The sequence below is a fragment of the Vidua chalybeata genome, chromosome 16, assembly GCF_026979565.1.
Source record: "Vidua chalybeata isolate OUT-0048 chromosome 16, bVidCha1 merged haplotype, whole genome shotgun sequence".
In the NCBI taxonomy this organism is placed as follows: Eukaryota; Metazoa; Chordata; class Aves; order Passeriformes; family Viduidae; genus Vidua; species Vidua chalybeata.
The window spans coordinates 1,735,177-1,762,780 of record NC_071545.1 but is presented as its reverse complement, the minus strand read 5'-3'; the positions used below and the strand labels follow the sequence as shown (position 1 = coordinate 1,762,780).

Sequence of the window (27,604 nt, the reverse complement as noted above, 5' to 3'; positions counted from 1 at the left end):
CTGATAGTGATTTATTTGGTGCTGTGGAAGGGTGCCATGCCTGTGCTAGGGTGCTGCATCCCCCAGGCCTCCATGTGTGCAGTGAGGCATTGGATCGCTGATCCCAGGATGCGGAGATGAGATCTTGGATGGGCAGCGAGGCTCTGGGGGTCAGGTGGTCAGGGCAGGCAGGAATCAGCCCAGCCCTGGGGCAACGCTCCCAGCCACAGCAGCAGCACTGGGCTCTCCTCCCTGCCAGCCATCATCATCCTCCAGCTCCTCAGCCCCCGGCACAGCCTCTGCTCCCAGCAGAGCGATGTAGTGGGAGCTGCAGTAGACAGGCGGCTTGTTGGGGCTCGAGTAGACCTGCTCAGGCCGCAGTGAGGCAAAGGGGTTGCTGGCATAACCCACAATGTGCATCTCGAGCTCCACAAGGATCTGCAGGGAGGCCTTCAGCTCCTGCTCGCTGCCAGAAGAGAGGACAGGCGCGGTGACTGGGTGTCTGTGCCAGCTCACCGGGGTGGCGGGGCTGTGCTCACCTGTACACAGTGAAGAGCACGGGCAGGCGATAGTCCCGCAGCAGCAGCAGGGTGGGCAGCCAGCCCGCCAGCAGGTCTGGGCAGGCATGGAAACCTGTGGGGACACAGCCATGAGGATTCCACCTCCTTCCCATCCCACCCTGGCCCCGGGGAAAGCCGGCTCCAACTGCATCCACTCTGCACTGGACACTCCAAGTATGCAGTGAGTTTGGCAGCCCTCAGCAAGGTGGGGTCTGGACCAGCATGTGGGGCACCCCAAACTCTGGGTCCTGGGCTAAGCCACAGCACCGAGACCTGAAGGGAAGGATGCGCTTCACCTGCAGGTGGGTGACACAGGCAGGACAGAGTGCCTGGTGGGGAGACAAGGCAGCCATATCCCAGGGGGTCTCCCCAGCTGCCCGCTGTGCCTTGGTGCAAAGCCCTGAGTACATTCCAGGCCACCTTCAGGCCCAGCCACAGGGTGGTCCCTGAGCCCATGTGCCCTGTGGTTGTCCCTGTTCCAGCAGTGGGGTGTGAGGGTCCGACCCCTCCATGGCGCAGGCACTTACCCGGGTGAAAGCCCACCACCAGGTCAGGAGGGGCGGCCAGCTTGGTCTCCACACGGCTTTCCCAGAAATCGTGGTAGAGCCCCTTGTAGCTGCTGAGATAGACTTTTCCCCGGGGCGCCAGCGTGGTCAGGGGTGGCCTCATGATGGGTCCGTCCACCACGTCCACCCCCACCATCACCATCTCCACGCCCTGGTGCCCCGGGAACATCCGTGTCAGCTCGTCGTAGTCTGTCAGCCGCGTGTTGAGGGTCTCCACATGGGAAGCCCCCACCACGTGCACGGTGAGGGGCCTGGTGAGGGGGTCGATGCCAAAAAGCCGCAGTCCCAGGCCGATGGTGAGCGGCCGCGAGTGGAAGTCGGTGACCAGGCGCCGGATGGATTCCCGCAGCTCCGTGTCCTCCGGCCGCGGCTTCCCGGCGTTGGCCCACAGCAGGGTCATGTACCGCCCGGCCACGATGACACCCAGCTTCTCCTCCAGCTGCTCCTGCATGGAGAACCAGTCCTCCCAGCCCTTCACGTCCCGGGCGGGTTTTGTCCAGGTGTCCGTGGGAAATGGGATGTCTCCTGGGGCGTCGGGAGGAGGTTGGAGGGTACAGTGGTGGTGCCACAGCCCAGGCTGCCTGTCCCACCTGTGCTGTGGGAGTGGGGCTGGAGAAAGGACACTACATCCCATCGCAGGACCTGTGCAGCCAGGGATGGGGCTCAGGCAGGTCCAGGGGGACACATCCCTCACCTGTGAAGACAAGCCACTCCACCAGCCGGTCCAGGGCCACCAGCTTCAGCTTCTTGCAGAACTTCTTGTGCAGCGGCCAGTTGGCACGCTGGCACGCCACACCACAGTAGTACACATTTTGGCACCTGGGCAGACAGGCAGCATGCCCAGCCATGAGGAGGGGAGGCACAATCCAGCCCACCAAGCCTGGCTCCCTGCCACACCCCCTCAGGGCTGTGTCACTGTTCTGGGGGTGCCCTGTGGCTGGAGGTAGGCACTGGGGTCAGACACCCCTCACTTCACCCCAGCCACCAGGCTGGAAGTGAGGGATGAATCCATCCCTGTGCCATCAGACCATCTCCCCACCATACCTCTTGCAACGCCGGAGGCTTTTGGGGTCTGGGAGGGCATCGGGGAGCTTCTTGCACTCAACGCAAAACTTGAAGGTGTCCTCCATCTTCTGGAACATGTCAAAATACGTCCGGATGCCAAAATCGCTGCCGCTCTTTCTCCCATCCATGGCAGACCTGCAGATGTCAGAAGGTGAGCAGAATCCAGCCCACTGCCACAACGGTGGGGCTGATGTCCTCTGAGGCTGCCTAGATTTTTAGCTCCTGTCAGGAGCAACCTGGCCTGGGTGGGGACAGGGAGCCAGGCACTCTGAAGGGGTCCACCCAGGAGCCCATCAGAGCTCACCGTGGGCTGAGCCAGGAGGGTGGGATGAGCCATGTGAGCTGCTCCAGCTTCTGGGGGACGCACGGGATGCTCTTCCCGGGGGAGGGGGTGGGAAATAGGCACCCATGGGTGCTGACTCACTTGTAGTCCTCATAGCTCTTCATGTTGAGCTTCTGCAGGATGACGTGGGACAGCCCCGGCACGTTGCGGTCCATGGCCTGAAAGCCCAGCGAGTCCACGTCTGGAGCCCTCGCTGCTGGCTCCTCCGGGGCCTTCTTGGAGCGGCCGGTTTTGGGGGCAGCGCCTGCGTTTGGCTGGGCCGTGGTGGCTGCAGGAGAGAGAGGTGCGGGCGAGGAGGCCGGTCCGGGGGTCCCCGGGTGCTGCCGGGGTCCCCCGCGCCGCCCGCCACCCCCACGGCGCTTCCCGCCCGCCATCCCGCTCCTATCCCGGCAGTGCCCGGAGACTCCGGGCAGTCCCGGCGCCCGCCCCGTCCCGCGGCTGGGCTCAAATGTCAGCCCCCGGGAGCCGGCGGTGCAGATGGCCGTGGCCCCTCGGAATCAGATAGCGGAGCTATTCTGGGCATCCCCTCCCCGGGAACGGGCCAACCCGCTCCGGGGGTCCGGCTCCCGCCCCAAAAGCCGCGCTGGTGGCAGCGGGGTGCCCTAAAACCTTGTAGCGTCCCACACTGCAAACCTGCGGGGAGCTCGGCGGCTGCCCAAACCCTCTGTGACCACAGGGACACAAAGTCACTGTCCCCGCCATAGGGACGCCACCCCAGCCCGGCCTGCGCGCACCCCCCTCCCACCGCCTCAGGGCCCTCAGCGGGGTGTGAGGGAGTGCCTGGGTGGGCACCACGGCCTGTGCCAGCCGAGGCGGAGGCCAGCAGTGGGCTCTGGCAGCAGCCGGGCACACCGGGCTGCAAAGGGGGACACGGTGGCCGTACAGCACCGCCAGCTCACACGGGACGGCCCGGGCGGACCCCCGCCCCACCGGGGGCTGCTGAGGGCTGCCCACACCCATCATGGCGGCGGCCGCGGCCTCACGGGCACGCCCCCAACAGCGGGGCCGGGCCGGGGTCCCGCGAGGTTTCGGGGTGCTGCGGGAGCAGCCGCGTCTCTGTGGTGACGGGACGCGAGCCCTCCGCCGAGTCGGGGAAGCCGCAGGTTCGAGCCCCGGCGCCGCACGGCCCTCCCGGTGAGGGGCTGCAGGATCCCCCCGGGGCGGGAGGGCCTCCAGAACTGTCGGTGAGGGGCTGCAGGTCCGTTCCGGGGCAGGAGAGCTTCCAGGTCCGTGGGTGAGGAGCCCTGGGGTCAGCAGAGCACCTAGGCCCGTGGCTCGGGGGCTGTAGGTGCGCCCTAGGTCGGGAAGACCCCCGGGCCCGTCGGTGAGGGACTGCAGGACCACACCAGGGTGAGAGGAGCCCCGAGCCCATCCATGCTGCCCTGAGGGAGCTGCCAGGCCCTGGGGGTGTGAGGCGAGGGCCATGGGGTCCCTGGGGAGCCCTGAGGGAATCCTGAGGGATTCACGAACCTAAGGAGTGGAAGGAACCTGGTGCCCATGGCATTTAGGAGCCGTGAAGGGACGGGCTGGTGGCCATTGGCCTTTGGCCCATGGGGTCACCATTAACTTAAAAAGGGAGTAAAAGAGAGCCAGGGATGTACTGGGAGCCTGTACAAGAGCAGCCTGGCACAACAAACCTTTCCTGGGAGCTGCAGCTGGGTGAAGCTTACAGAGATGGATAATTTTCACATTACATTTTTCCCAGTCCTCCCCCTGCCCCTCGTGAGAGATTCGTCACTGCCAAATCCCTGTGCTTTCAATGGTGTTTTGACAGCCAAGCCCTGAATAGCGCTTGCAGCCTGCAATGCTGTGTCCTGCAGAGGTATCTGGGAGAGGAATGGAGCAGTTTCATGTTTCTTTCCTCATTCTTTCTCCTGCAGAGCCATGGAGGTCCCTGCGGGGCTGACTGGTAGGAAGGAGCCCGCTGCTGCAGCTCTTCCCAGTATGTCACAGCCAATACCAGTACAGATCACAGTTGTGCATGCACAGGACCTGGTAAAGTTCTGAAAATATCTCTGCTAATTTAATAAACAAGGCCAGAGCAATTCTGTGTGCACAGGGATCCCCTGTGAGAGCAGGCGGGGGGTGATAAGGCTAAAGGAAGGAGCGGTGGGAGTATCAGAGGTTTGGCAATGCCACACTGGCTTCCTCCTCCCTGCTGAGGAGTTCACACAGAGAAAAAAATCTTGTGAGGTGCATATATTGGGGGACACACCTCCCTAGCAGCAGGCCAGAGATACTGGGGTGAAATGTACCTCTCTGCCTCCTCTAACTGTATGAAAATGGCAGGGTTTTAAAGCAGAACACAGCAAAAATATGATCAGTGAGACAAAAACTTGTGAAAGGACCTCACCTTGGTTGTAAAGCCAGATTTTCATCCCAGCTCCAGCTGTTTAAATCATATTGAAAGCAATAGGGTGGCTCTGGTTTTAAAAAGGCAGTGGATCCAGTTCAAGGCTATGAGCTGGTGCCAATCAAACCACCACTGCTGTGATTTCCATGTGATGCACCCAGCTGTCCTTAAAGTCTTCCAGAGGAACTGACATTTGGGAAGGAATGTGGAGGAGAAGCTCAGCTCCTGCTGCAAGCAGAAAACATGCAAATCCCTGCTTCTCCTCCAGCAGCAGACAGAAAAAGCAATCCAAAAGCACCTGCTTGAGGCTTTCACATTGTAGTATTGAAGTACCTCTTACACTGATGGATTCAGCAAACAGCAGCTTAGGTGAGGTATGAGGTGAGAGGAGGATAAACAATGCTGGGAAGAAAAGACTGCTGGATTGATTGCATCTGGAATGTTGCTTTGTGGTTCTGATTGCTCCACCGTGAGAAAGGGCTGTACAAAAGGGAGGAGGGGTTACAAAAGGGCAATAATCACAGCAACAGTATGAAAAAAAATCAGGCTGTAAGAATGTGGAATCCACTTCTAGCTATAAGTGTGGAATCTGCTTAATTAGAGGCAATGTAGAGAAGGATGAGAGAGGAGTCTTGGATAATTAATGGTACAGGGAAAGGTTAATTGGATTCTTCTGTTTAGCCATTCATATGATGTATGCTTAAGGAGACAGTGAGAAGGGCTGAAAATTAAAACCAAGTGAAAGAGATCTCTTTTTGTGTAAGAACCAGCATAGAACTAATTACCCCAGTGACAGGGAGAGAGGGAGCTGAGGGCGGGTTAGGCATCCCTGTGGCTCAGCACTAAGGAAAAGCTGGGTTTGGGTACAATGGTCCTTGTGTTCAACCACTTCTCTGTGGATTGAGAGCTAAAGTGTGTGTCTGCTGCCCAGCACTTCCTCTGCTGTGGAGGTGCTCGATGCTGCTCATGTGGGTCCCCACTGCCATGTGCTGTACCCTCACTGTCCCTCTCCAGCCCTGTTTAAGCCCCTCTGTTTAGACATTTGAAATTCAAAGTAAAATCTGAATTTCTTCATCTCTGATTAAAGCACGTGGTATGAAGGTAGTGTAACAACAAATTGCAGAGCTCCCTAAGAGCTTGCTGAAGTCCTTCCTTTGATTTCACAGAATCATGGAATCATTTAGGTTGGAAAAAGCTTCTGAGACCATCAAGTCTAACCTTTAACCCAGCACTGCCAAGGACACCACTAAAGCATATTCCCAAGTGCCACATGTACGTGTCTTTTGAACACTTGCAGGGATGGGAACTCCCCCACTTCCCTGAGGAACCTGTGCCAGTGCCTGACTGTCCTTACAGTGAAGAAATTTTACCTAATATCCAACCTAAACCTCCCCTGGCGCAACTTGAGGCTGCTTTCTGTTGTCCATTTCAGGACATCCACAGGTGTCCTGTGAGCTCATCCCTGTAGTTCAGGAGCTGTTTTCTTAGGAGACAGCAAAGGTCTCAAGCTTCCTGGAAGTACAAAAATATCAGTGGAGTATTTTGGGATTTGTTTTAGATATGTCTTTCCTGAGGTGAAGCCTGAACCTCTCTATCTCCTGTGCCACAGCTCCTGATAATCTTTGGGGCATCACAGCATGGTGAAACAGGAAATTTCCCTCCTAAAGACAGGGAATGGTGAGGTCTCAGTGTAGCCAAGCTCTGCTCCTTTTCCTCATTCCTGTGGTGGAACAGACTCCCACAAGTGAGCCCTGTCTTGGTCACTGACCTGAGCTGCTGCCAGAGGAACTCTGATGCTGGGATGCTGCTGCAGAGCCAGCTGCTCTCTGAGCTCTTTTTTTTGTCAGAAAACTCTCAAAAGCAACGTGGTGGTTACCTTGGTGCGTGTGGAGTACAACGGAGCAGTCCTGGGAGACTCCTCCAAGACTGATGTGCTGCCAGATGGGACAGCAGAATACGACTTCAGCACCAGCTTTGAGTGCAGCCCCGATGGGCCCAACACCTTGGATGTCCTTGTGCAGAAACCACTGCTCTGTAAGTAGCTGGTTCCAGATTTCCCACCTTGGAGCTGGGTGCTGTCGCTGCAGGAGTCACTGGTTCAGGAATAGCATGTCAGCAGCAGTGGTGGGAGGATCTCAACACTTCTTGTCCATCTCTGCCAGCTGGAAGAATCCCCTTTCATGTTGGCCCATGCTCCTTTGGCTTTGCTGTGCTTGTCAGCCTTGGGAGGTGAAGAGGAGCTTGTGTCAGAACTCACGCAGACCCTCCTAGTGCCTGACCTGCTGGTCCAAGGATTTCTGCCAGCTCCTCTCTTTTTATCTCCCTAGTGACAGTGCTAGAAGTGAGGCCAAAGGAGAAGAAAAAACCAGAGAAAATCACTCCTCTTGGCCAAGCTGTGGTGGACCTTCTACCTCTGCTGCAAGGTACAACACTGAGTTTCACAGCCTCCATGCCCTCTCCCTCCTCCCTGGCACTTTGTAATCTCTGCTTATGGACCCCTGACTAAATTTTATCTCCTTTGGACAAAGTAACCTTCATAGCTTTGCAAAATCTGACTCAGGGGGAGAGAGGGTAGCTCAGCATTCAGAATTAGATCATGATTTTGCCTCATGTGAGGTGTCCCTGCCCATGGCAAGGAGCTGGAACAAGAAGATCTTTAAGGTCTCTTCCAACCCAGTCACATTCCATGACTGTGATTCTTTGCAGAGGGTCTCACTTCAGGCTGTTCTCATTCCTGTTTCTTCCCAGGAGTGCGTTCACTGAAGGTCTTTGCTCCTTTGTATGCAGTGCCTGCCTCCCCATCAGTGAGCCTTCACCCCGAGGCCACGGTATGTGGAATTTGGAACTGTTCCTTCCCTCATTCAGCTCTCTGCTGCTTTTTAATGGGAGGGAGAACATGACTCAGCTGCCTGGCTCATCACGGATGTGGTACAGCCCTATATGTTACAGGCTTGGAGGCCTTTCCCGCTCCCTCTGACGTCTGTCCCTGCTTCCCTCTGATAGGCGAGGTCGTGCTGGGAAATGTTAATGTGTGCAGCTACCCAATTGCTCTGCAAAAAATAACGAAGTTGGAAGGCACAGTGCTGAAAACTCCCCAAAAGGCAGCTGCCCAGGGTCACCTGCCCAGCTTTATTAGCCTTCCTTTCTGCAGATAAAATGTCTGAGTCCATTATTGTACAAACTCTGACTGCCTTTCCTGCAAGGTCCTTATTCATTCAGCAGGTTGCAAAGTACTCGGTGACTGAAACAGGGAATGAAGTATGAGGCTGGGAAAATGTGTCCAATTTTGCTGCTGAGCCTGCCTGCAGTGAGCACCGGGAGCAAACTGGAGGGGTGGATATCCCATTAACAGCTCTGTGTTTAAGAGGAGTTCACAGTGAGCAAGGTGGGGGGCACTTATTAGGGAGGACAGGTAATAAATGCTGACCAGCTGGTTTTCCCTCACACACCATCCATCCAGGGCTGGGACAGGTAATTAAAGGCTGCACACAGAGCTTGGAGATAGGACAGAGGCAAAGCTGTGGCTCTCTGAATCACCAGGGGAAAGTCATCATTTTCCACCCTTGATGTTCTTTCTCTGTGGCTCCTTTCATGAGACCCTGCCTCTTTCTCCACAGCTCATTTTATGAGACCCTTGGGGCATGTGCCATACCTCAGCCAGGCTGTGATTTAAACAAATACCACAACTGAGCCAAATTGCTCCTGAGATTCCTTTCCTGTGCTGGGCTGTTTTCTTTTACATCGAAGATGAGGCACAAGATAACATTATATGTTCTGGCCTTGGGTTTCTGCTTGCTTCTCCCTAAGAGCAGGCAAATTATAATTGTCTGTTTACTGGCTTGATTTTATCTTTGTCTCACAGGCTGGCCTTGAAGTGACAGTGAGCACCAAAGAGCTCCTGCTCTCTGCCACCCAGTTCTCAAGTGGGAACCTCCTGAGCATCACGCTGGAGGCAGCTTATTCTGTCCCTGAAGCCTTTACTCCTGACACCCAGCAAAACTACATGGCTTGCTTGCAAATACCAGCAGCTGGCGAGGTGAGAATGGTCCAAGCACAGTGACAGGGGGTTTGGCTGGCTTTGGGCTGTTCTCCCACCCCATGGAACAAGTGTCCAGGCATGTGGAGTGCACAGCTTCCGTGCTTATGCACCAGCAGCCTTCATTGGGAGATCTCAGAGTCTCTGTGGCGTGATGTGTTTCTTTAACACAAACAAAGGTCTGTTTGGAAAGATTTGGATTCAAACTGGCAGGGTTTTTTCCACGTGTCTCTTTATTTTTATTCCATTCTTTGTATGCGTGTGGTGGAGTGCATTTTCCAAGCCAGGCACTCTGTACTGTTGCTTTGCTTTGTTATCCCAGCTTGGAGTAGCTGGCTCTTGCTCCTGCTCCTGTTAGAAATGCAAATCCTTTGTTTCTCTTGGGTCTCTAGAAAGAATTGCCATTGCTCTTCAAGAATGGCATCCTGAAGGCTGATGGTGAAAAAGAACCATTGCCCCGGCCCAAAAACTGGCCCTTTGGCCCCATCCTGGCCCCTGCTGCTCTGAACATACCTGACTCTTTCATTGTTGGTGGGCCCTATGAGGATGAGGATGGAGAGCTCACCAGAAGCGAGGTGAGGAAGGACTGGCAAGTTTGGAAGAGAGCAAGGAGGGATGGAGAGATTGGATATGAGAAGGAGGTGGGTGGTCACTGTGCAATGTTCAGCACTGCCCTGGGACAGCAGACATGCCGACTCACTGCTGGAAACATCCCAAGGGAGAATGTGGCAGGTCTGGTCCCAGAAAACACCCACTCTGAGCTGCTGGGCTGGGAGCTGTGCTATCTCCCATGAGCCAGGCACTTAACGCTGATGGTGTCTGCAGGAAAGGCTGTCAGCCTCTCTGTGGGGCTGGCCTGGCTACGGGCACTTGGACACCTCTGTCTGACTCACATTCTCTCCCAGGGACCCTTTTGAGGATGATGCAGGCTATGGAGTTTGCTGTCCTGGCTTTGACTGCATGCTGTTTCTCACAGGACATGGAATTCAGGATCCAGGCCGAGAGCACGAAGAGAATTGTGTGGGACACGGAAACGCGCTGTTTCCTGGACGCTGCTGCAGTGGCCGCGTAAGGGACCTGAGCAACCCAGCCCAGAACATGGTCAGAACGACCTGAGGCAAGGAGCTGCAACATGCAGGTGCTCTCAGACCCCTTAGGGGTCAAACTGTGGCTCTGCCTCACCTCCCATGCCTGCTGTGGCTGTCTCTTGGCTACACGCATTCACCTGAGCAAGGGCACAGCTCTTGAAGTGCCTTGAACTGCTGGCAGCAGCTTTATTCTGCTGTGCTGAGAAGAGGTGAATTGTCTGGAGCTGCTGTCTCCATGCCACAAATGCTCTCTCCTGCTGCCAGCAGCTGGGGCTGGGGGCTGGTCCCTGCATAGCTTGAAGGAAGGGGCAGCAGTTATGGTGAGCAGACATGGACTAGAGTGGCATCCACAGCTCTCCTCTGAGCTGCTAATTAAGTTTTTACTGAATCCCAAATCCACTCAAACCTTTCACTCCATGTGGGCACTCTTCATTTGCTTTTTTATTGGATAAGTGTTGCCTTTAGCAGCTCCAGATACGCTCAAGATCAGGATGAGTGTTCCATTTATCTTTGAATCCTGCTATTTTCTGGCCTCAGCTGCATCATGGCTGTGCATTTCACAGCCAAATTACTCCTTGTGTGGAAATACTCACTTCTATCTCATTTGATTTTTTAAATTCTTTTCCCTACACATTTATCCCCCTGCCTCCTGGTGTCAGAGTCACCAGCCACATTGAATGCAAGCTTAGGATCCACTTGCTCTGTACAATTCAGGTTTTATACCAAAGTTAATCACATTCCTTCTTACTTATTTCTGAAGTAACTGGGTGAGAGAGAAAACCCAGTGTGTTGCTCTCACAGTTGTTTTAAAGCTGGCTGTGCCATAGATGCACATAGCAGTGGGTAGAGCAGAAAATGTATCCAGCCTGCCCCAAATCAGTATTCCCGTGGCTAAGGGTGTTTGCTGAGGGAATAGGGTGAAGCAAAGCCAAGAGGAGCTGCTGGGGCACAAAGGAGGGTGGTGGAGCTCTCCAGCTGGGTTTCTGCATCTCCTCAGTGCATCCTGCATCTGCTTTGTGCCCAGCCTGCAGACGCGCATTGCCAAGTGCTGCTACTGGCCCGTGGAGCTCTGCACGATGTCCGTGGCCTCAGGTGGCAAAGGGAAAGCCAGCAAACTTGACAAGGTAAAAATGGGGTCTGGTTTGTGGAGTAGCATTGCATTATCAGGCATTTTCCTCTTGAGGCCTTTGTGATACCAAAATCAGCCTTGAAGCTGCCAAAGTGAGTCAGAGAACAGGAGGCTTTGTGAAAAATCAGCTTTATAGGGCTGTTGAATAGATACAGGGTCATATTTTTTCCCTGTAGCTCTCAGTGATGGTCTATGGTAGCTCACTGGAAAGGGGACAGGGAAAGGGTGGCTTTTAAAATTATAGAATAGTTTGGGTTGGAAGGGACTCCAGACTCCATCTCCTTTCAGCCCCCTGCCATGGGCAGGGACACTTTCCACTAGACCACGTGTCTCAGAGGCTTGTCCAACCTGCCTTTGAAGAGAATGAAAAGTAATTCACTGAGCTGATCTTTGGCCAGTGGGGTTTTGAAAGAGCTTGAGGAAGTTCTTGCATTCTCAGGCTGTAGGTAAGTAATGCTTTTGCATCTAAACCAGGGTGATTTAACAGAGAAACAGCCCCTTAGAGAATGGTTCTGCTCCTGGCAGATGGTTGTGTGAGAGCTCCTAATCTATCCCAGGGCAAAGCCATATAAGTTGGTGTAAATCCCTTTCAGCACTCCCAGTGCCAGGATTTTACAGTGCTGATGATGATCATTCTAACCAGGCCTCCCACACCTCCTAAGCCCCTTGGTGTCTGTCCAGCCTGAGATGCACAACTCTGGTAGGGTCACCTGGATTTCTAACCACACAGCTGATAATCTTCCAGCTGTATCTCAACAAGACTATCCTGAGGAACAGCAGAGTGCTTAGAGAGAAAAGCTGCCCCATGAAGATTGGGATAAAATTAATATTCTACATATGGAATGACTTCAGTGTATTCATCCAGGTTGTCTCGGCTGTGTGCCAGTGACAGAACCATGGGCTCATCAGGTGCATCAGTTTGCTGTGTGGCCTTCTCTTAATGAGATTGGTGACCTTGTTCCCTTAAGGAGAATAACAGCCTGTTCAGGATCTCAGTCCCTTGCTCTGTGTTTCCAGAGAGATGAGGACACGCAGATTGCCTTCCATGGTGTGGCATATGTCAACATGATGCATTTGCTGTGCCCTGGGGTGAAGCAGATCCGAGGGGCCTTCCGTGTCTTTAACTACCAGGACAGCGAGGTGTTTGAGAAGGTGAGAGCAGCAGGCTCTGCTCCAGCTCTGCAGCTGGGTTTGCACTGAGGGCTTGGGAGCAGGGACAGTGGACAGAGGTGTGTTTGGGAGCAGGCAGTGAGACAGGGGGTGTTTGGGAGCAGGCAGAGTGGACAGTGTGCTAGTTGGAGCTGGATCTGAACCTTGAGTGCCCTTCTGGTGATGGAGAAAAGTAATGATACAAGCTTTTAGGTGCAGGTTTCTCCAAGGCAGGGGAATTCTGTGGGGAGGGGGGGTGAGCAGGTCTGGGGGCTGAGAGAGGCTTTGAATCTCACTCCACTCCCTCCTATGCCAGCATGATCCACTCTCCCCAGTCTGGAGCATGAGCAAGGGAACGGTGTTGCTGGGAAGAGCAAACAGTGGCTTTAAAAGGATTGTGTTACCCCCGGCAACCACCAAAAAAGCTGTCACTGGAGCTCTTTCAGCTCTAGCTCACCGAGGTTTATTTGTCTTTTCGTTTTCCCCTCTCTGTTACTAGGAGTGACAGTTACATCTCCATTTTCCCACAGTCTCTCCTTCCTGGCATAGACCTGAGCTTGTTTCAGGAGGGCAGATGTACAGCCTGGTTTTACCCCCCATGTTCCCTGTGGGGCTCTGGTCCAGGTGCAGGGGCTGGGTGAATTCCAGCCCTTCTCCTGCCTCCCTGCTCCCTCTGGCTGCTGCAGAGCTGGGCTGGGCACGAGTGTGTCTGCTGGGCTCTGCTTCCCTACCATGAATAATGACCCCTTGGCTGCACAGTGCTGCTTGTCCTGTGCCATTTATCTGTCACAAGTGAAGTCCTTCGTACTCCCCAGGTGCTTTGGGTTGCCTCTTGGTCTAAGGAGTTTCCCTACAGCTGCTCCATCCTCTCCCCAGGATCCCCATAACTCTTGCTAGCCCAATTCCTGTAACCAGGATGTGTGGGAGGGAACAGCCTGTCTAGGTGGTCAAACACTGTGGAAACACACAGTCTGACAAACCTATTCCTTGCAATTCCCTGGTGTGTGTCAGGGAAGCTGCTCCACACCAGAAATGAGCTGGGAGCCAAGAGATGCTGTCAGGCAGGTGGGGACCCCAAAAAATGTGTGGAGCAGGCCTGGTGAGAGTAGCCAGATTCATCCAGCAGCCCTCATCACCAGGCAAATCCATAGCTGTGAGGCAGGTCTAGGATCCCACCAGGAGTTCAGGATCACAGATCTGGGTTCCAGCATGTTCACCACATTTCTCAGGCAAGGATCAAGGGCCAGCCCTCAGTGAAAATACAGCTCTTTGAGGGAAGATGGAGAAACCCCCAGTGTCTCATAGTCTAACCTGAGGCTTCACAGGATCAGAGCTGGCCTGGAGCACCAGCAGCTGAACTCTAGGAGGAGAGAATGAGGTTACAAAACTTCTTAAGGCATTCTTAAATACCCTGACAGTATGTTTTGTGATGAGAGAGGTTAAGGCAAATGAGCGAGGAAGCCTGCTTTGTCCCTTGATTCTCTCTGTTGCCTCTATTTTTCAGACCAAAATTCAGTACAGTATTTTCCGGGATCGCAGGTCACAGCTCAGTCTGTCCAAGGAAGGGTTGGGCACCTCTCCTGCTAGCAAAACTGCTTCCAGTAAGGCTCAGAAGGAAGAGAAAGATTCCAGTGCAACGGTAAGGTCTAGGGAGGCACATGGCACCATGGTTGTTTCTGTGTCACAGGAAGTTGGGACACACAGGAACCAGGGATGGATGTTGTCTCAGTTGCCTCAAACTGAGAGATACTCATTATCCTAGACCCATGGAATCTTCTCAACATGAAGGGATCCACAAAGATCAAGAGTCCAACTCCTGGCCGTGCACAGACACCCCACCTGTGCCTGACAGTGTTGTCCGAGCACTCCTGGAGCTCTGGTAGCTCTTGGGATCGTGACAGTGCCCAACCACGCTCTGGGGGAAGAATCCTTCCCTGACATCCAGCCTAATCCACCCGTGGCACAGCTCCAGCCATTCCCTCAGGTCCTGTCACTGGTCACAGACAGCAGAGATTGGAGCTGCTTCTTGTAAGGAAGCTGCAGCTTTCCCTTATCTGAAATCCTAGGATGTGCTGCCTGAACTTGCAAAGATTCGAGATTTATTGAGTCTGAAACAAGAGACATCTTTTCTTTTTCCTAATAGTTACTCAGCCCATCCAAAATCCAGTTGTCAGATGGCACTGGAGAATCTGAAAATGTCACAAATCTCAGCCTTGAAGGACAGGTAATTATGTCTCTCCAAAGAGAAGGAGAGACTGTAGAGCATCACTGTGCTGGTGTCTCACACCTTTCACACAATTAAATTTCTCAAGAGTGAGTTGGACAAGAGATGTTTTACGTAGATGTTGTCCCAGAGTTCTTCCAGTGACGTCCACCTGGAGAGCAGACTGGGACTGGGCTAGAAGGTCTCTGTAAATTGTCAGGCATTTATTGAAATTATCCCTTCATATTTTGGCTTCTTCCTCTGGAATGCACATTCATTCTGCAGGCAGATTGATTATCTGGGCTCTCTCCTTTTCCCATGCCTGGTTTCTCGAGCTGGATTTTGCTGCTGTAACTCATTCCGAGGGTGGGTTGTAAAACAAGCTGGATCTCTGCAGTTTGGAGATGTGTGGCTGTGTGCTCAGTATTTCACTGTGCCAGCACTGGCTGCAGACAGCACGACACAGGGAGCAATGTTTATCTCCACAGCAATACAGCGAGGCAGGAACGTTCCTGGTGATGGAGATAAAGCTGGACAGGCCTTTGGTCCCAAAGCGGCTGCGGGAGGAGCTGGTCCGGCGGTGCGTAAGGATGGGCTGTGGGGCTGACAGCTCCTCTCTGCAGGCTGGAGAGAGGCTTGTACAGCAAACCCCCCTTGGAATCCTCCATAAAGAGGGCCTGAGACAAAGCCCACAGGAATCAGGGGGAGGATTTGGCGAGACTGCTTTAGACATGGCATCTGGTGTGTTGGGAAAACACTTGTTCATCCCAGCTGGCATCTCCCTGCCATTCCTCTCAAAACAAGAGACACCAGAGCAGCACAGCAGTGTCTGTGTTCCTGTCTGGGCTTTGTTTCCCTCTAATCCCCATGTGCTTGCCTCTTGCATGTGATGTTCAGTGGCTTGGTCAGTCCTGGCCACCAGCATAGACTGCCCTGGGTAGTGCTGCTGTTGCTTCACCAGAGCATTCTCTCATTTTTAGCTTTCCAGAAGTTTTCTCACAATGTTTTACCCATTCCTCAGCTTTTATGTTAGTTTTCATGTTGTTCCGCTGCAGTGCTGCTCTTTCATCTCTGCTGCTTTGAGACTTCAGTTCCTGTCCAGTGGCAGCCCTGCTGTGTTATGGGTTAGAAAGGCATAAAACATCTAATTTATGAAAAAAAAAAAAAGAAAATACAGCAGATGAATAAGGTATAAGAGGTGCAGGTTTATATCTCTCAAACAGAAATGTCATCCATTCATTGAAGGTATATGTGTTGTCCTCACTGCTCCCTGCTGTCTTCCAGGAGGAGCAGGCTGAGGAAGGAGAACCCCTCTTATAACAGACCTTTTCCTGGCCTGTTTTATGCATTTCTACTCTTCTGCAATGTGTGTGGATTCAGTGTCACTCCTCCATGCTTGTGTGCACCTGAACAAGGCCTGTGGCACCTTGGCTTGGTGGGATGGGTCATGTTCTGAGGACTAAGGATGTTCTGGAGTCCAGCAAGCAACAAATGTTGAAAAAATTTTAAATTAATTAAGGCTGGTTTGGCACCAGGGGATTTAATTCCAGAATCCCAAAATGATTCAGTTCGCAAGGGACCCCTGAAGGTCACCTAGACCAACGTTCATGTTCAAGTGGGGTTCCCCAGAGCATGTTACTCTGTGTCCAGATGTTTTTTGGGTATATCCAGGGAAGGAGACTCCACAGAGAATCCTGCTCCAGTGCTCAGACACTCTTACCTTAATAAAATCTTAGTTTAAAACTATGCTAATCCTAATGGAAAGTCATTGTAACTCCACAGAGGCCCAGGCAGGGCTGGGTGGTGTCTGGGCTCTGAGGTTGGTGTCTGGGGTCGATGTGTGGCCGAGGGTGCCACAGCCAAACTGGGTGACGTTGGAACTGATGGATTGGGTGCTCTGGGCTGTTTAGTGACCAGATTCTACAGAGCTTTCCTTAGGCTGGTTCCTTCCTTACACCTGTTCTGCAGAACCAGGAGCTCCAAGATACAGCTCTGCTGCTCCAGGAGAGCAGTTTGGGTTAGCAATAAATGTTAACTCTGTCATGACAAGCCACGGCCATCAGTTGTAGGGACCTGTTTCCTCATGGACTGAAACTTCAGGTTTCCTCCCAGGTGGCTGTGAGCTGTCTCAGGGACACGATGGCAGGGTGGAGCCCTCACACTCCACAAGCCAACATCCCTGGCAGTGGATCTGCTGATCTCTCCTCTGCTCTCACTGACAGGGTCAAGGAGCTGATTCCTCCCCGCCCTGCGCTGCCCCCCCAGACAGAAGGAGCCAAGAAGGTACGTGTGAGAGCCTGTGGCCTTGCCACCATTCTGCCACCCCACCCTGCCCTCAGAGTCTTCATTCTCAGCCCACAGCAACATGGGGATGAGGTTTGAAGAGGTCAAGGGTGCAGGGCCACAAAGGTGGTGAAGACTCTAGAAGGGGATAGAGCAATATGAGTAGTGGTGAGGTCACTTGGAATGTTCAGACTGGAGAAGAGAGACTGAGTGTAGAGCTCATTGGGGTCTGCAGCTTCCTCTCAAGGGGCAGCTTTAATCTCTGCTGTCTGTGACCAGTGACAGGACCCGAGGGAACAGCTGGAGCTGTGTCAGGGGAGGTTTTAATGGATTTTAGGAAAAGAGTGGCTGGGCACTGACCAGGCTCCTCAGCCCTGAGGCTGCCAGAGCTCCAGGAGCATTTGGACAATGCTCCCAGGGATGCCCAGGGTGGGATTGTTGGGGTGTCTGTGCAAGGCCAGGATCTGGACTCGATCCTTGTGGATACCTTCCAATTCAATATATTCTATGAAATACACAGAAAAGGAGACTTCTGTATGGGTTATCTCCAAAGCAGTGTGCCTTGGGAGCCCATTGTGTTCACATCCCATTCAAAGAGTCCACACTTGTGTTCACATCCCACTCAAAGGGAAGCCATGAAGAGATGGAGCAAAGGGAGGGATGTTTGGAAGGAAATGGGATGCTGGGAAAAGAGACTACCAGAACCTTACATTTATATCCTGGGCAGTCCCAACAGTTTCTTGTCTCAGACAAGAGACAAGTGTGCTTGTCCCTGTGCTTCATCAGACTCAGACAAACTTGAACAGAATCAGCCCTGACCTTTCTCAGGTCACCAAGAATTTTTGAGGATCAAGATGATGGAGATTACAGGTTCTGCTGAATAGGGCTGGCCGTGGGTTTCAAGGCTCCCAGTAAATGAGATACATTTTACTCATAGCCAATTATATTGCTATAGGAGAGATAGCAGTGACTGGAATACTGGGTTGTGATGGAAAATCCTAGCAGGAAGGAGCTCTTTTTATGTTTACCTGCAGATATTTTCTCAGCCCTCAGGCATGGACAGGAAAGGATGTGTGACAGACTAATTGAGACTTGAGTCAGGTGGAGTTAATGGGAGGCGTGGGTTGTGGCAAATCAAATACATATCAAGGTTGATTGCATAAGTGGCTTGTGAAATTTATTTATTTCTTTCCTAGGTGGTGGAAGATTATCACAAACGTGTCACCAGTGTTGCTGTTGCCATCCTGAGGGAGTACCATGAGCTTTTTGGGAAGCAGCTGCCTGACCAGGGAGTGATGGACCACGAAACCATGGAGGAACAAAAACGTCAGCTCAACTACGAGCTCAATACCTCTGGGAAATATTTTGCTTTTAAGGAACAGCTTAAGGTGAAGACTCCTTTGTGCTTTTTGCTTCCCTGTTTGTTTTGTCCAGACATTTCTCAGTGAGGAACTGCTGCTCCGTGGTGGTAATTCAGGATGATGTAGTGCTCCAGAATCCTTTCCTGCCCCCTGGAGCTGTTGAAGTGAGCACTGAGGGGACAGGATTCCCCTCTAATGGAGCAGGCACCAAACTGCTTTGGTCCCACACCAAGAGAACACTTCCTATCATTGGGAGCTGCTCACATCCACTGGCCCCATGCTCATAATCTGAGAAAATCAAAACTGGCTGCTCTCACATTCCTGTCTGCCCTGGCAGGGAAAGGAGGTTCCACTCTCTCAGCTGCTCAGCCTCAGCCACACTCTTCCTGGAGACCCCCTCTCTGTCCTGAGGAGATGAGCCATCCACATGCTGTCCCTAAAGACTGTGTCAGGGAGGTGGGAAAGGAAATCCCCCTTGCTTACTTCTTTTTGCTCTTATCAGTGGTGGGCTGGATTTATTTCTCAGAACTAAGTTGGAGCTTCAGGCTCTGTCTCTGTCTGATTGCAGAGGTGGTGGGGGGCACGGGAGGGAACCTGCCTTGTGCAACATCCCTTGTCTCCACAGTATTCTGTGGTGAAGATTGTGAGGGAGAAATACCTGAAGACCACAGCGTTTGAGACCAAGGAGGAGCTCCAGGCATTCCTTAGTGAGCTCTATGTGTACCTTGTGGACCATATGCACATTGCCCTGAACAAGGTAGGGGGAAATTGGGGTGACTCGGGCCATGGCTTCACTGTGGGTCCAGGGCAGGTGAAGGACTTTTGCCTTCAAGGCAGAAGCAGGCTCATGCTTTCATCTGCTGGAGTTGTCACATGTAGACCATGAGCCACACTCCAGGCAGAGATCCAGTGCCTTTTTATCCCACTGTTCAAAATCCTGGGACAGGTGTGAGATGCCTCTGGTAAAGGTGCTGTAACTGGCACATGGTGAGGCTGGCTGGGCAGAGCAGAAGCTGGGGTCACCAGTGAGTGGCCCCACTGAAGTTTGTCATCACCTTGATCTAGGGAATGCTGTGAATAATCATAGGATCACAGACAGGTTTGGGTTGGAAGGGACCTTACATTCCGCCCCTGCCATGGGCAGGGACACCTTCCACTGCACCAGGTTGCTCCAAGTCCCGTCCAGCCTGGCCTTGGTCACTGCCAAGGATCCAGGGGCAGCCACAGCTGCTCTGGGCACCCTGTGCCAGGGCCTGCCCACCCTCACAGGAAAGAATTCCTTTCCAATATCTAACCCTGCCCTCTGGCAGTGGGAAGCCCTTCCCCGTTGTCCTGTCCCTCCATGTCCTTGTAAAAATTGATATTGCTTTGTGCCTATGTGGCAGAGGTACCTGGGAATGATGGGAATGTGTCCCACCACAGAGCAGCTTGCCCTTCCCAGTGCCAGCCCCAGCCATACTGATCTGTACTGTGTGCAGTGCTGGCATGGGACCTGCTGCCATACTGGGATCACACAAACCACTCTTCCCTTCCCCAGAGCTAACACTGTCTCCTTTCCTACCAGCTCCTGTCTGGGGAAGATACTTCTCCTGCCCCTCCACCCAACACGACCAGGAAGCAGCTCTTGCTCTTTGCTCGTGAAGCTGAAGCCATCAAGGACTTGAAACTGGCCTCTCACTTCTACACGCAGGTGAGGGAGCCCCAGATCGTTCCTGCCATCACCTGTGTGGACTGGCACAGCCCAACATCCCAGTGGGGCCACTGCTCACAGCTCAGCCAGCCCCCACTGTGGGGGAGGGAGGGAGGAAGGAGCTGAGCGTCACCAGGATACTCAGGCTGAAGTAGGATTTGGGAGTGATTTCCCAGGGAAATGCTGCTCTCTGCAGGATGTGAGATTGTCCCTGGCCAGGTCACTGAGGACTCCAGCCTTGAGGCCAGGGAAAATGGGATGTGCTGGATCAGTTCTGGGGACACTGGGCCCTAGGAGGCGTCAGCTGGAGCTGGAGGACACGTGTTAGGTGGAGAAGGCTTAGACAAAGTGGGCTTCCAGCACGATCCCATTTAGGGGACACCCTTGCATGTGATAGACAAGGGCTTGATTCCTGCTCAGCTGGGCTGGGGTGGCCAGGGAAGCTGTGGTCATTCCAGAATTGTCTGCCCAGTCCATGGCATGTGCTGAACCTGACTGCAGTGATGGTCTCTGTTGTGCAGAGAATAGCTCGGGACCAGTGCGACATCCAGTCCTGGCTGGACTATGGAGCCTTCTGCCTCGTGTATGAGGACGCCACCAAAGCCCAGGAATGCTTCCAGCAGGCCCTTTGTCTGGACCCTCAGCACATCCAAAGGTGCTGAGTGCTCCTGGTGGGTGGGTGGGGAGGGTGTGGAGTGTATCCCCCACACCACTGCTGGGGCTGCAAGGCTGACTGCTCTGCCTCTGCCCCAGCTTGCTGCTCTGTGGGATTGTGGCTGTCAAGCTGCAGCAGTATGAAGAGGCAGAGATTTTCTTTGAGGATGCCTGCTGCTTGGAGCCATCCAGCATCATAGCCTGGACCCTCTCAGGTACAAAACCAAGCCAGTCTGATGCTCAAGGTATTCCTGTAGAGCCAAGCATTGTTCCTGCCCCCAGTCCTCTTCTCCCTGCTCCAAGCTGAGGGCTAAGGGAAGGATTTTGCTTCCTTTGGGTGTCTGCTGATGCTGCTCTGTCTCTCCCACAGGTTTGTTTTATGAGATGCAGAATAGTTACGTTCAGGCAGAAAGGAACTTCCGTGAGGCTAAGAAGCTCCTGCGAGCACAGCTTGAGGAGGAGAGGAGAATCCTTGAGGCTGCTGAGGGAGACAGGAAAAAGCCCAGTTCTCCCAGCACAGACCCAGGTAACAGGCAAACCCAGGAGGTGCCCTGGCACCAGCAAGGAGGGGTGGATCCATGTGGTCAACAGTGGAAGGAGAGGAAAGTTTTTAAGAGGTGAAGTACAAAGGGTAAAGGTAGAAGATGTGGACTGTGAGCTAGAACAGAATTTCATGGAAGCTATCACTGTGAGTTCCCAACACAGCAATCCAAAGGACAAACCAGCTGCTTGGCAGTGACCCTGAGGCTTCCTTTGGAGCCCCTCTGAGTTCAGCCTGAGCTGAGACTGTCTGTCCTGAGTCCCAAATACTTGGCCAGGCTGCAGGAAATGCTGACTGGCTTTATTTTTAACCTTATCACCACTCATGCACAGTGCCTCAGGCAGGCAGGCCTGGTTTTTGTCCCTTCTGATTATGAGGAAAGGGATATTCATAGAATCATGGCATGACTAAGGCTGGAAAGGACCTCCAAGATCGAGTCCAACAGTTAACCCAGCACTGCTGTGTTCATCACTAGCTCATATCCCCAGCTGTCACATCCACATGGCTTTTGAACACTTCCAGGGATGGGGACACCACCACTGTCCTGGGCAGCCTGTTCCAATGCCTGACCACGCTTTCTGTGAATAAATTTTTTGCTATCATCGAATGTAGACCTCCCTGGTGCAACTTGATGCTGTTTCCTCTCATCCTGCCTCATTTACACCTGTTCCTGGCTTCACATGGTAATCTTGTGCTAAAAACCCCAGCCCCAGGTATTGCCTCCTGCAAAGAAATTTCTTCCCAGCTTTGAAAACCTGATAGATATTTTATATTTTCTCTCTTCTCTCCTTTTTTTTTTTTTTTTTTTTTTTTTTGTGAAATCATGTTTTAAACTGGGAAGTGTATGATGGCTTTCCTTCTAATGGTTGTTGGGGGTTTCATTCCAGAGAAGATTCCAGACGGCTCAGCTGACAAACCACCAGAGGTCATGGAGGGCGTGACATCCAAGGAAGAGGCTACAGCAGTGCAGGAAGCCTCGGAAGGTTTGGGAACGGGGACGTGGAGAGCTGGGTGATGGTCCTGTGGGAATGGTATAGGAGCAATGAGCCATGGCCCTGTTGTCTCTCCTGAGCCTGGGAAATCTGCAGGCAAAACAGGTTCAGTCTGATTTTCAGAGCAGCACATCTCAGGATGGACAGCCAGCAGGTGAATGCAGCTCTCTCCCTCATGTCACTGCACCCTGCACCTTCCTTTTCTTCCTCCTGAGATGCCAGCTCTTGAAGTGTCCCTAGGGATCCCCTCTGGTTGTGTGGTGTGGATCTGCCTCCTCCACAGCCCCAGTGGTGCTGGAAATGGCAGTGCTGGGTGCCTCAGGGCCCCCTGGTTGGTTTGGGGAGGCAGGAGCCTCACTGTAGTTGTCTCTGACAACCATCATTCATAAATTTCCACCTTTTTTCATCTGTGTTTGGACTGGAAAATTAGTGGGTGATGAGTGTAACTTCTTTTCAGATCTCCTACAAAACTTAAGCCCTTCAGAGAGAAATCCTGGGTTAATCTCTGCTTCAGCCTCCCCTGCCACTTCCTGGGTTTTGCTCCATGTTGCAGGGATTTTTCTGTCCCTACTGGGATGTCAGGACCTGCTTTGGCTCCAGAAATAAAAACCCCCCAGTCCCCACTGGGATTGACAGAGACACATTTTCTTGCAGCTCCAGCACCTCAGCCACCTCCCTGCACAATCTTCATGAAGACAGTGGAATTCCTGATGAAAGTCAATGCTGTCCGGGTCAGTTTAGCAGGAGGAGTGGGGAGGGAGGCTGGTTTATTCCCAAGGAGCTCCAGCCAGCCCCTTTCTGGGCCTCAGGGAATGAGCCATGGCTACTCCAGAGGCTGAGCACAAGAGGGAGCAAAGCCACCACTGGCCAGAGATGCAAAAGTGTGGCCAGGCAGGGTATGGAGCCCACAATTTGGACACACAGCTCAGCACTGCCTGCTGCAGAGGAACAGCCAGCTTAGAAATGGTACAGGGTGCTCTTCCCTGTGCACTCAGAGATGGGATCCATTATTGTGTTGCTTCCAAGATGCCTGAACTCCTTTGATTCAGACACTTGTGTATGTTGGAGTGATTTTTGTGTCAACTGTGGAATGTGCCTGTCCTACCAAGTCATCTCTGGGACCTCTCTGGCTGCCACATTGTGTTGCCTGCCTAAATTTGACATGGCAGAAAGAGTTGCTTAAAACAACTAAATGGAATCCTGGAATTATTTGGTTTGGAAGGGACCTTGAAGTTCATCTCATTTCAACCCCCTGCTATGGGCAGAGACATTTTCCACTAGATCAGGGATACCTTCCACTAGACCAATACTCAAAAGAGGGGAAAAAGAAATTTCCTATGTCTTTTCTGTTTGTGGAAGTCAGAGGTGTCAGCCAGCTCTCCTGCCCTGTCCTGCCGGGGTGTCCATGGTGTCCCTGCTCCCCTAACCACCAGCTGTGCCGTTCCTCCCCAGTTTGTTCACAAGGCACTGGCCCACGAGCTGCTGAGCCTTCAGGGAGGCCCCACCTGTGCCTACTACCTGGCACTGGCCTGGACCTACATGCTGCGGGAAGACTTCCCCAGATGTGAGGAATGTCTGCGCAAGGCCGTTGGCATCGACCCCCTGGTAATTCCCGTGCAGTGCCGGTGTGTGAGAACCCAGAGCCCCTGCTTCATTCCCACTTTACCATCCCAGTGCTAGTCCAGAGCATTTCAGTGGGAGGCAGTCACACCAGGCTGTGGCTGCAGCACTGCTCTCTTTGTTATCCCATTGTCACAGCCTCCTGTCCCTCCCTGCACAGGTAGGCAGCATCTCAGAGCCTGTCTTTACCTTTCCCTCTGCAGCATCTGCCTTTCTTTTCTCTCTCAATAGGTTTATCCTGATCCTCTGTCCGTGGGTGGGGGAGCTGGGTTCTGTTTCATGGCAAACAAGGTTGCTATTGAGCTCTCTGCAAGGAAGGTGGCTTTGGGGAGGCAGACGGAAAGGAAGGCAGGGGGAAGATGACACCTGGGAATGCTGTGTGCAGGCAGGACACTGGGCTGCAGGGAGATCCCATTGCTGCAGGCAGCCCACTGACCTTAACTCTCTCCATAAATCCTGCCCTGATATCACAGAATCGTGGAATTGTTTAGGTTGGAAAAGCCCTCTGAGATCATCAAAACCAACCATTCCCCAGCACCACCATGTTCACAATTAAACAATGTCCCCAAGTGCCACATCCACACAGCTTTTAAATCCCTGCAGGGATGGTGACTCCACCACTGCCCTGGGCAGCTGTGCCAGTGCCTGACCACCCTTTCCATGAAGAAATTCTCCTAATATCCAATCTCAACCTGTCTTGGCATAACTTGAGGCCATTTCCTCTCCTCCTGTCCCTGTTCCCTGGGAGCAGAGCCCGACCCCCCTGGCTGTCCCCTCCTGTCAGGAGTTGTGCAGAGCCACAAGGTCCCCCTGAGCCTCCTTTTCTCCAGGCTGAGCCCCTTTCCCAGCTCCCTCAGCCCCTCCTGGTGCTCCAGCCCCTTCCACAGCTCTATTCCCTCTCAGTTCCTGCTCCAGCCCCTCAATATCCCCCAATAATTGAGGAGCCCACAACTGGACACAGCACTGGAGCTGTGGCCTCCCCAGTGCCCAGCACAGGGCCACAAGCACTGCCCTGCTCCTGCCAGCCACACCATGGCTGGTACAGGCCAGGGGCCATTGGCCTGCTTGCCCACCTGGGCACACCTGGCTCAGGTTCAGCTGCTGCCAAACAGCAGCCCCATGTCATTTCTTTGCCACCAGGCAGCTTCCAGCCACACCATCCCCAGCCTAGAGCACTGCACAGGCAGTTGTGATAATACAATGAAACACTGCTCAGCTCCTCCTTTCTGCTGCTTGCAGTGTCCCAGCCCCCCTCTCAGGTGTCTCTCCTGTCCGTGTTTCACTCCTGGTTTTTGGTGCACAGAATCCAAATGTCTGGGCTCAGAAAGGGCACCTGTGCTACCTGCAGAAGGACTTTGACAATGCAAAGGAGTGCTACGAGCGAGTCATCAGCTTTGTGGAGGATGCTAAGGATATGCACTTTGTCTACCTGCGCCTGGGCTCCATCTACCTGGAAGAGAAAGAGGTGAGGAGGCAGCAGGGTTGTGGAGAGGAAGTTACCACAAATCAAATCACTCCTGCAGCAGCAGTGGGGCCAGTGGGTGTCTGAGCCCCATGCAAACAGGGTGTTTGGCAAACCCCTGTCTGTGGAGTGGTGCAGAGGGATGTGTCTGTCTCTCTCCTGGCAGTACGGCCGGGCCAAGCACATCTACCTGCTCGCCTGTGACAACTCTGCCTCCTGTCTCACCTGGCTGGGCGTGGGCATCGCTTGCTACAGGGTGAGTGCAGCTGCTTCATGTCCTCTGGGCTTCACTGGGTGGCATGGGACACAGAGCTTGGCTTTTGCAGGATCCCCTTATTTAAAGCAACTCTTGGCTGCCCGTGAGCTGGTGCTCCCGAAGGCCATCGTGTCCTGTGTGCTGTGACAGCCCCAGTGTGGCACCCGGCTGGTGTCACCTTCAGCCTCTGCTCTGGGAACAGCCATCCTTTCCCCTCATCCCAGCTCCTGCCAGCACCTCCTTCCCCAGGGTGTCATGGCAAACAATCTGGGCTCTGCTCCGAGTTCCTGCCTGCACGTGACCTGCATGTCACCAAGGCACTGAGTGGGATGTCAGCAGGCAGGAATCTCGGTGTTTTCCCTGTCCAAGGGAATCCAGCACTTCTGAAGGGCTGCCAAGCCACCAGCAGTGCAGTATCTCCCCACGGGATACCTTGCCAGGTTCCTCCAAGGGATTTTGGCTGAGGAAGCAATCAGGGAAGGAATTTGAACTTCTGTTTCCCACTTGGCCAGATGTTTACCTCCTGGGAAGCTGTGGAATCAGGTTAGGGAGGTGAGTGGTGGCCTGGGCACCAGCTACCCCTGCATGCCCAGAGCTGCTGCATGGCAGGAATAGGGAACAGGAACACAGCCATATTTCCTCATGGAGCTGGATCACTCAATTCCTGGAGGCGAAGGGGTTTGTGCTGCTTTCCTTACAGCTGGAGGCTAATTTAGAAATAGTGTGTGATCCCATGGGGATCAGCAGTGGGAAGCTCCTGCTCCAGACTGGAGATCTGGATGCTCTGGCACTGAGGATAACTCCTTGTCTGTGCCCTAAATCCTTTCCCCCATGTTTCTCTCAGGGAAGCCCTCCTGGGAGCTTCTGTTGCACTGATTTTTTCCGCTGTTAGAGCAATGCCTGTTCAGTTGGGAAGCCCTTTCTGCCTGCTCTTTGTCATTCGTCCATGCCTCTCCTTCTCTCCCTCAAGCTGGAAGAGATGCTGGAAGCAGAAGATGCTCTCTCTGAAGCCAATGCCCTAAATAACACCAACGCTGAAGTGTGGGGATATCTCGCCCTCATCTGCCTGCAGGTGAGTGCCCAGCCCCTGCCAGCCTGATGGAGTGGGGGTTTATGGGGGGGTTTATTGGGCTGGTGGGGGGGTTGGCATCTGCTCATGAACCTGAAGAGCCGATTAGAGCTCTGTGATAAAGAGTTGGGGGCTGTTCTCAGGGAAAGTGAGTGCTTGGATGGCAAAAGCAGCACCCTCAGGCACCAACTGCCCCAGGGCATGTCCTCCCTGCTGAGCTTCTTACAAATGTCATTTCACAGAGATCCCACGTCTTTCCTGGGGTGCTGGCCACTGCTGAGGCACCCTAAATCCTGGGATCCTGTTGGGCCCCTTCATGACAGGACAGACACAGAGGGGCTGGAGTGGGTCCAGAGAAGGGAACAGAGCTGGGAAGGGGCTGGAGCACCAGGAGGGGCTGAGGGAGCTGGAAAGGGGCTCAGCCTGGAGAAAAGGAGGCTCAGGGGGGACCTTGTGGCTCTGCACAACTCCTGACAAGAGGGGACAGCCAGGGGGGTTGGGCTCTGCTCCCAGGGAACAGGGACAGGAGGAGAGGAAATGGCCTCTAGTGCCAGGGGAGGTTTAGGTTGGGTATTGGGAAAATTTCTTCATGGAAAGGGTGGTCAGGCACTGGCACAGCTGCTTGGGGCAGTGGTGGGGTCCCCATGCCTTGGGGAATTTAAAAGCCGTGCGGATGTGGCACTTGGGGACATGGTTCAGTGGTGGCCTTGGCAGTGCTGAGGGAATGGGTGGATTTGATGGTCTCAGGGGTCTCCCTGCCTGACCCACCCCAGGATTTGCTCCCCGGTGCTGTGTTGCAGGGCGGGCGGCAGCTGGAGGCAGAGAAGTGTTACAAATACACCGTCAAGGTTCGTGTCCGTGTCCGTGTCCGTGTCCGTGCCCTGCGGGGCTCCCTTCCCAGCCGGGTGCGCGGCGGTGCCGCGGGACGATCCCCGTCCCGCCGGTGTCGCAGCCCAGCCACCGCACAGCCCCGTATCTCCCGGGCAGTCCCGCGCGGCCCGGCCCTGACCCCGCTCCCCTTTCCCGCAGCTCGGCCTGCAGAACGACGCGCTGCTGCGGGAGATCCGCGCCGCCCAGCACCGCTTCGGCTTCGGCGACCCTTCGCTCTGAGCCCCGGGCACATAAAATCACCTGGCCCCGAGCGCTCGTGCCCGCCTCTGTCGCGATCGTGTCGCGACCGCGGGGAGGGCAGGGGGCGTGGTCAT

The 27,604-nt window shown here is 53.8% G+C and overlaps 2 protein-coding genes across 11 annotated transcripts; one reads left to right on the top strand and one right to left on the bottom strand.

Moving 5' to 3' along the window:
• Positions 1-4: 4 nt before the first annotated feature.
• On the bottom strand, positions 5-3,479 carry MSS51 (MSS51 mitochondrial translational activator). Of its 3 annotated transcripts, none has more exons than XM_053957576.1 (7): positions 3,413-3,479; positions 2,595-2,781; positions 2,150-2,305; positions 1,800-1,924; positions 1,067-1,630; positions 519-612; positions 5-445 (listed from the first exon to the last, which is right to left on the bottom strand). In XM_053957576.1, the coding sequence occupies exons 1-7, from the start codon at positions 3,474-3,476 to the stop codon at positions 175-177; spliced, it is 1,461 nt and encodes a 486-aa protein (XP_053813551.1). In that variant the 5' UTR covers positions 3,477-3,479; the 3' UTR covers positions 5-174. The 3 variants fall into 3 exon arrangements, with proteins under 3 accessions (XP_053813551.1, XP_053813552.1, XP_053813550.1); XM_053957577.1 differs by lacking the exon at positions 3,413-3,479 and adding an exon at positions 3,147-3,405; XM_053957575.1 differs by lacking the exon at positions 3,413-3,479 and having other exon boundaries at positions 2,595-3,238.
• On the top strand, positions 3,475-27,540 carry CFAP70 (cilia and flagella associated protein 70). 8 transcript variants are annotated; one of them, XM_053957553.1, is made up of 27 exons: positions 3,475-3,647; positions 4,394-4,508; positions 6,714-6,900; positions 7,194-7,289; positions 7,615-7,694; positions 8,729-8,902; positions 9,295-9,477; positions 9,879-9,970; positions 11,015-11,114; positions 12,137-12,271; positions 13,773-13,907; positions 14,960-15,051; positions 16,694-16,754; positions 17,951-18,142; positions 18,741-18,872; positions 19,680-19,805; positions 20,327-20,460; positions 20,559-20,674; positions 20,830-20,985; positions 21,888-21,983; positions 22,647-22,723; positions 23,445-23,597; positions 24,916-25,077; positions 25,241-25,330; positions 26,301-26,402; positions 27,200-27,247; positions 27,429-27,540. In XM_053957553.1, exons 1-27 carry the CDS (start codon positions 3,475-3,477, stop codon positions 27,507-27,509), a joined length of 3,288 nt encoding a protein of 1,095 aa, XP_053813528.1. In that variant the 3' UTR covers positions 27,510-27,540. The 8 variants fall into 8 exon arrangements, with proteins under 8 accessions (XP_053813528.1, XP_053813527.1, XP_053813530.1 ...); XM_053957552.1 differs by having other exon boundaries at positions 10,988-11,114; XM_053957558.1 differs by having other exon boundaries at positions 3,571-3,697; positions 10,988-11,114.
• Positions 27,541-27,604: the final 64 nt, after the last annotated feature.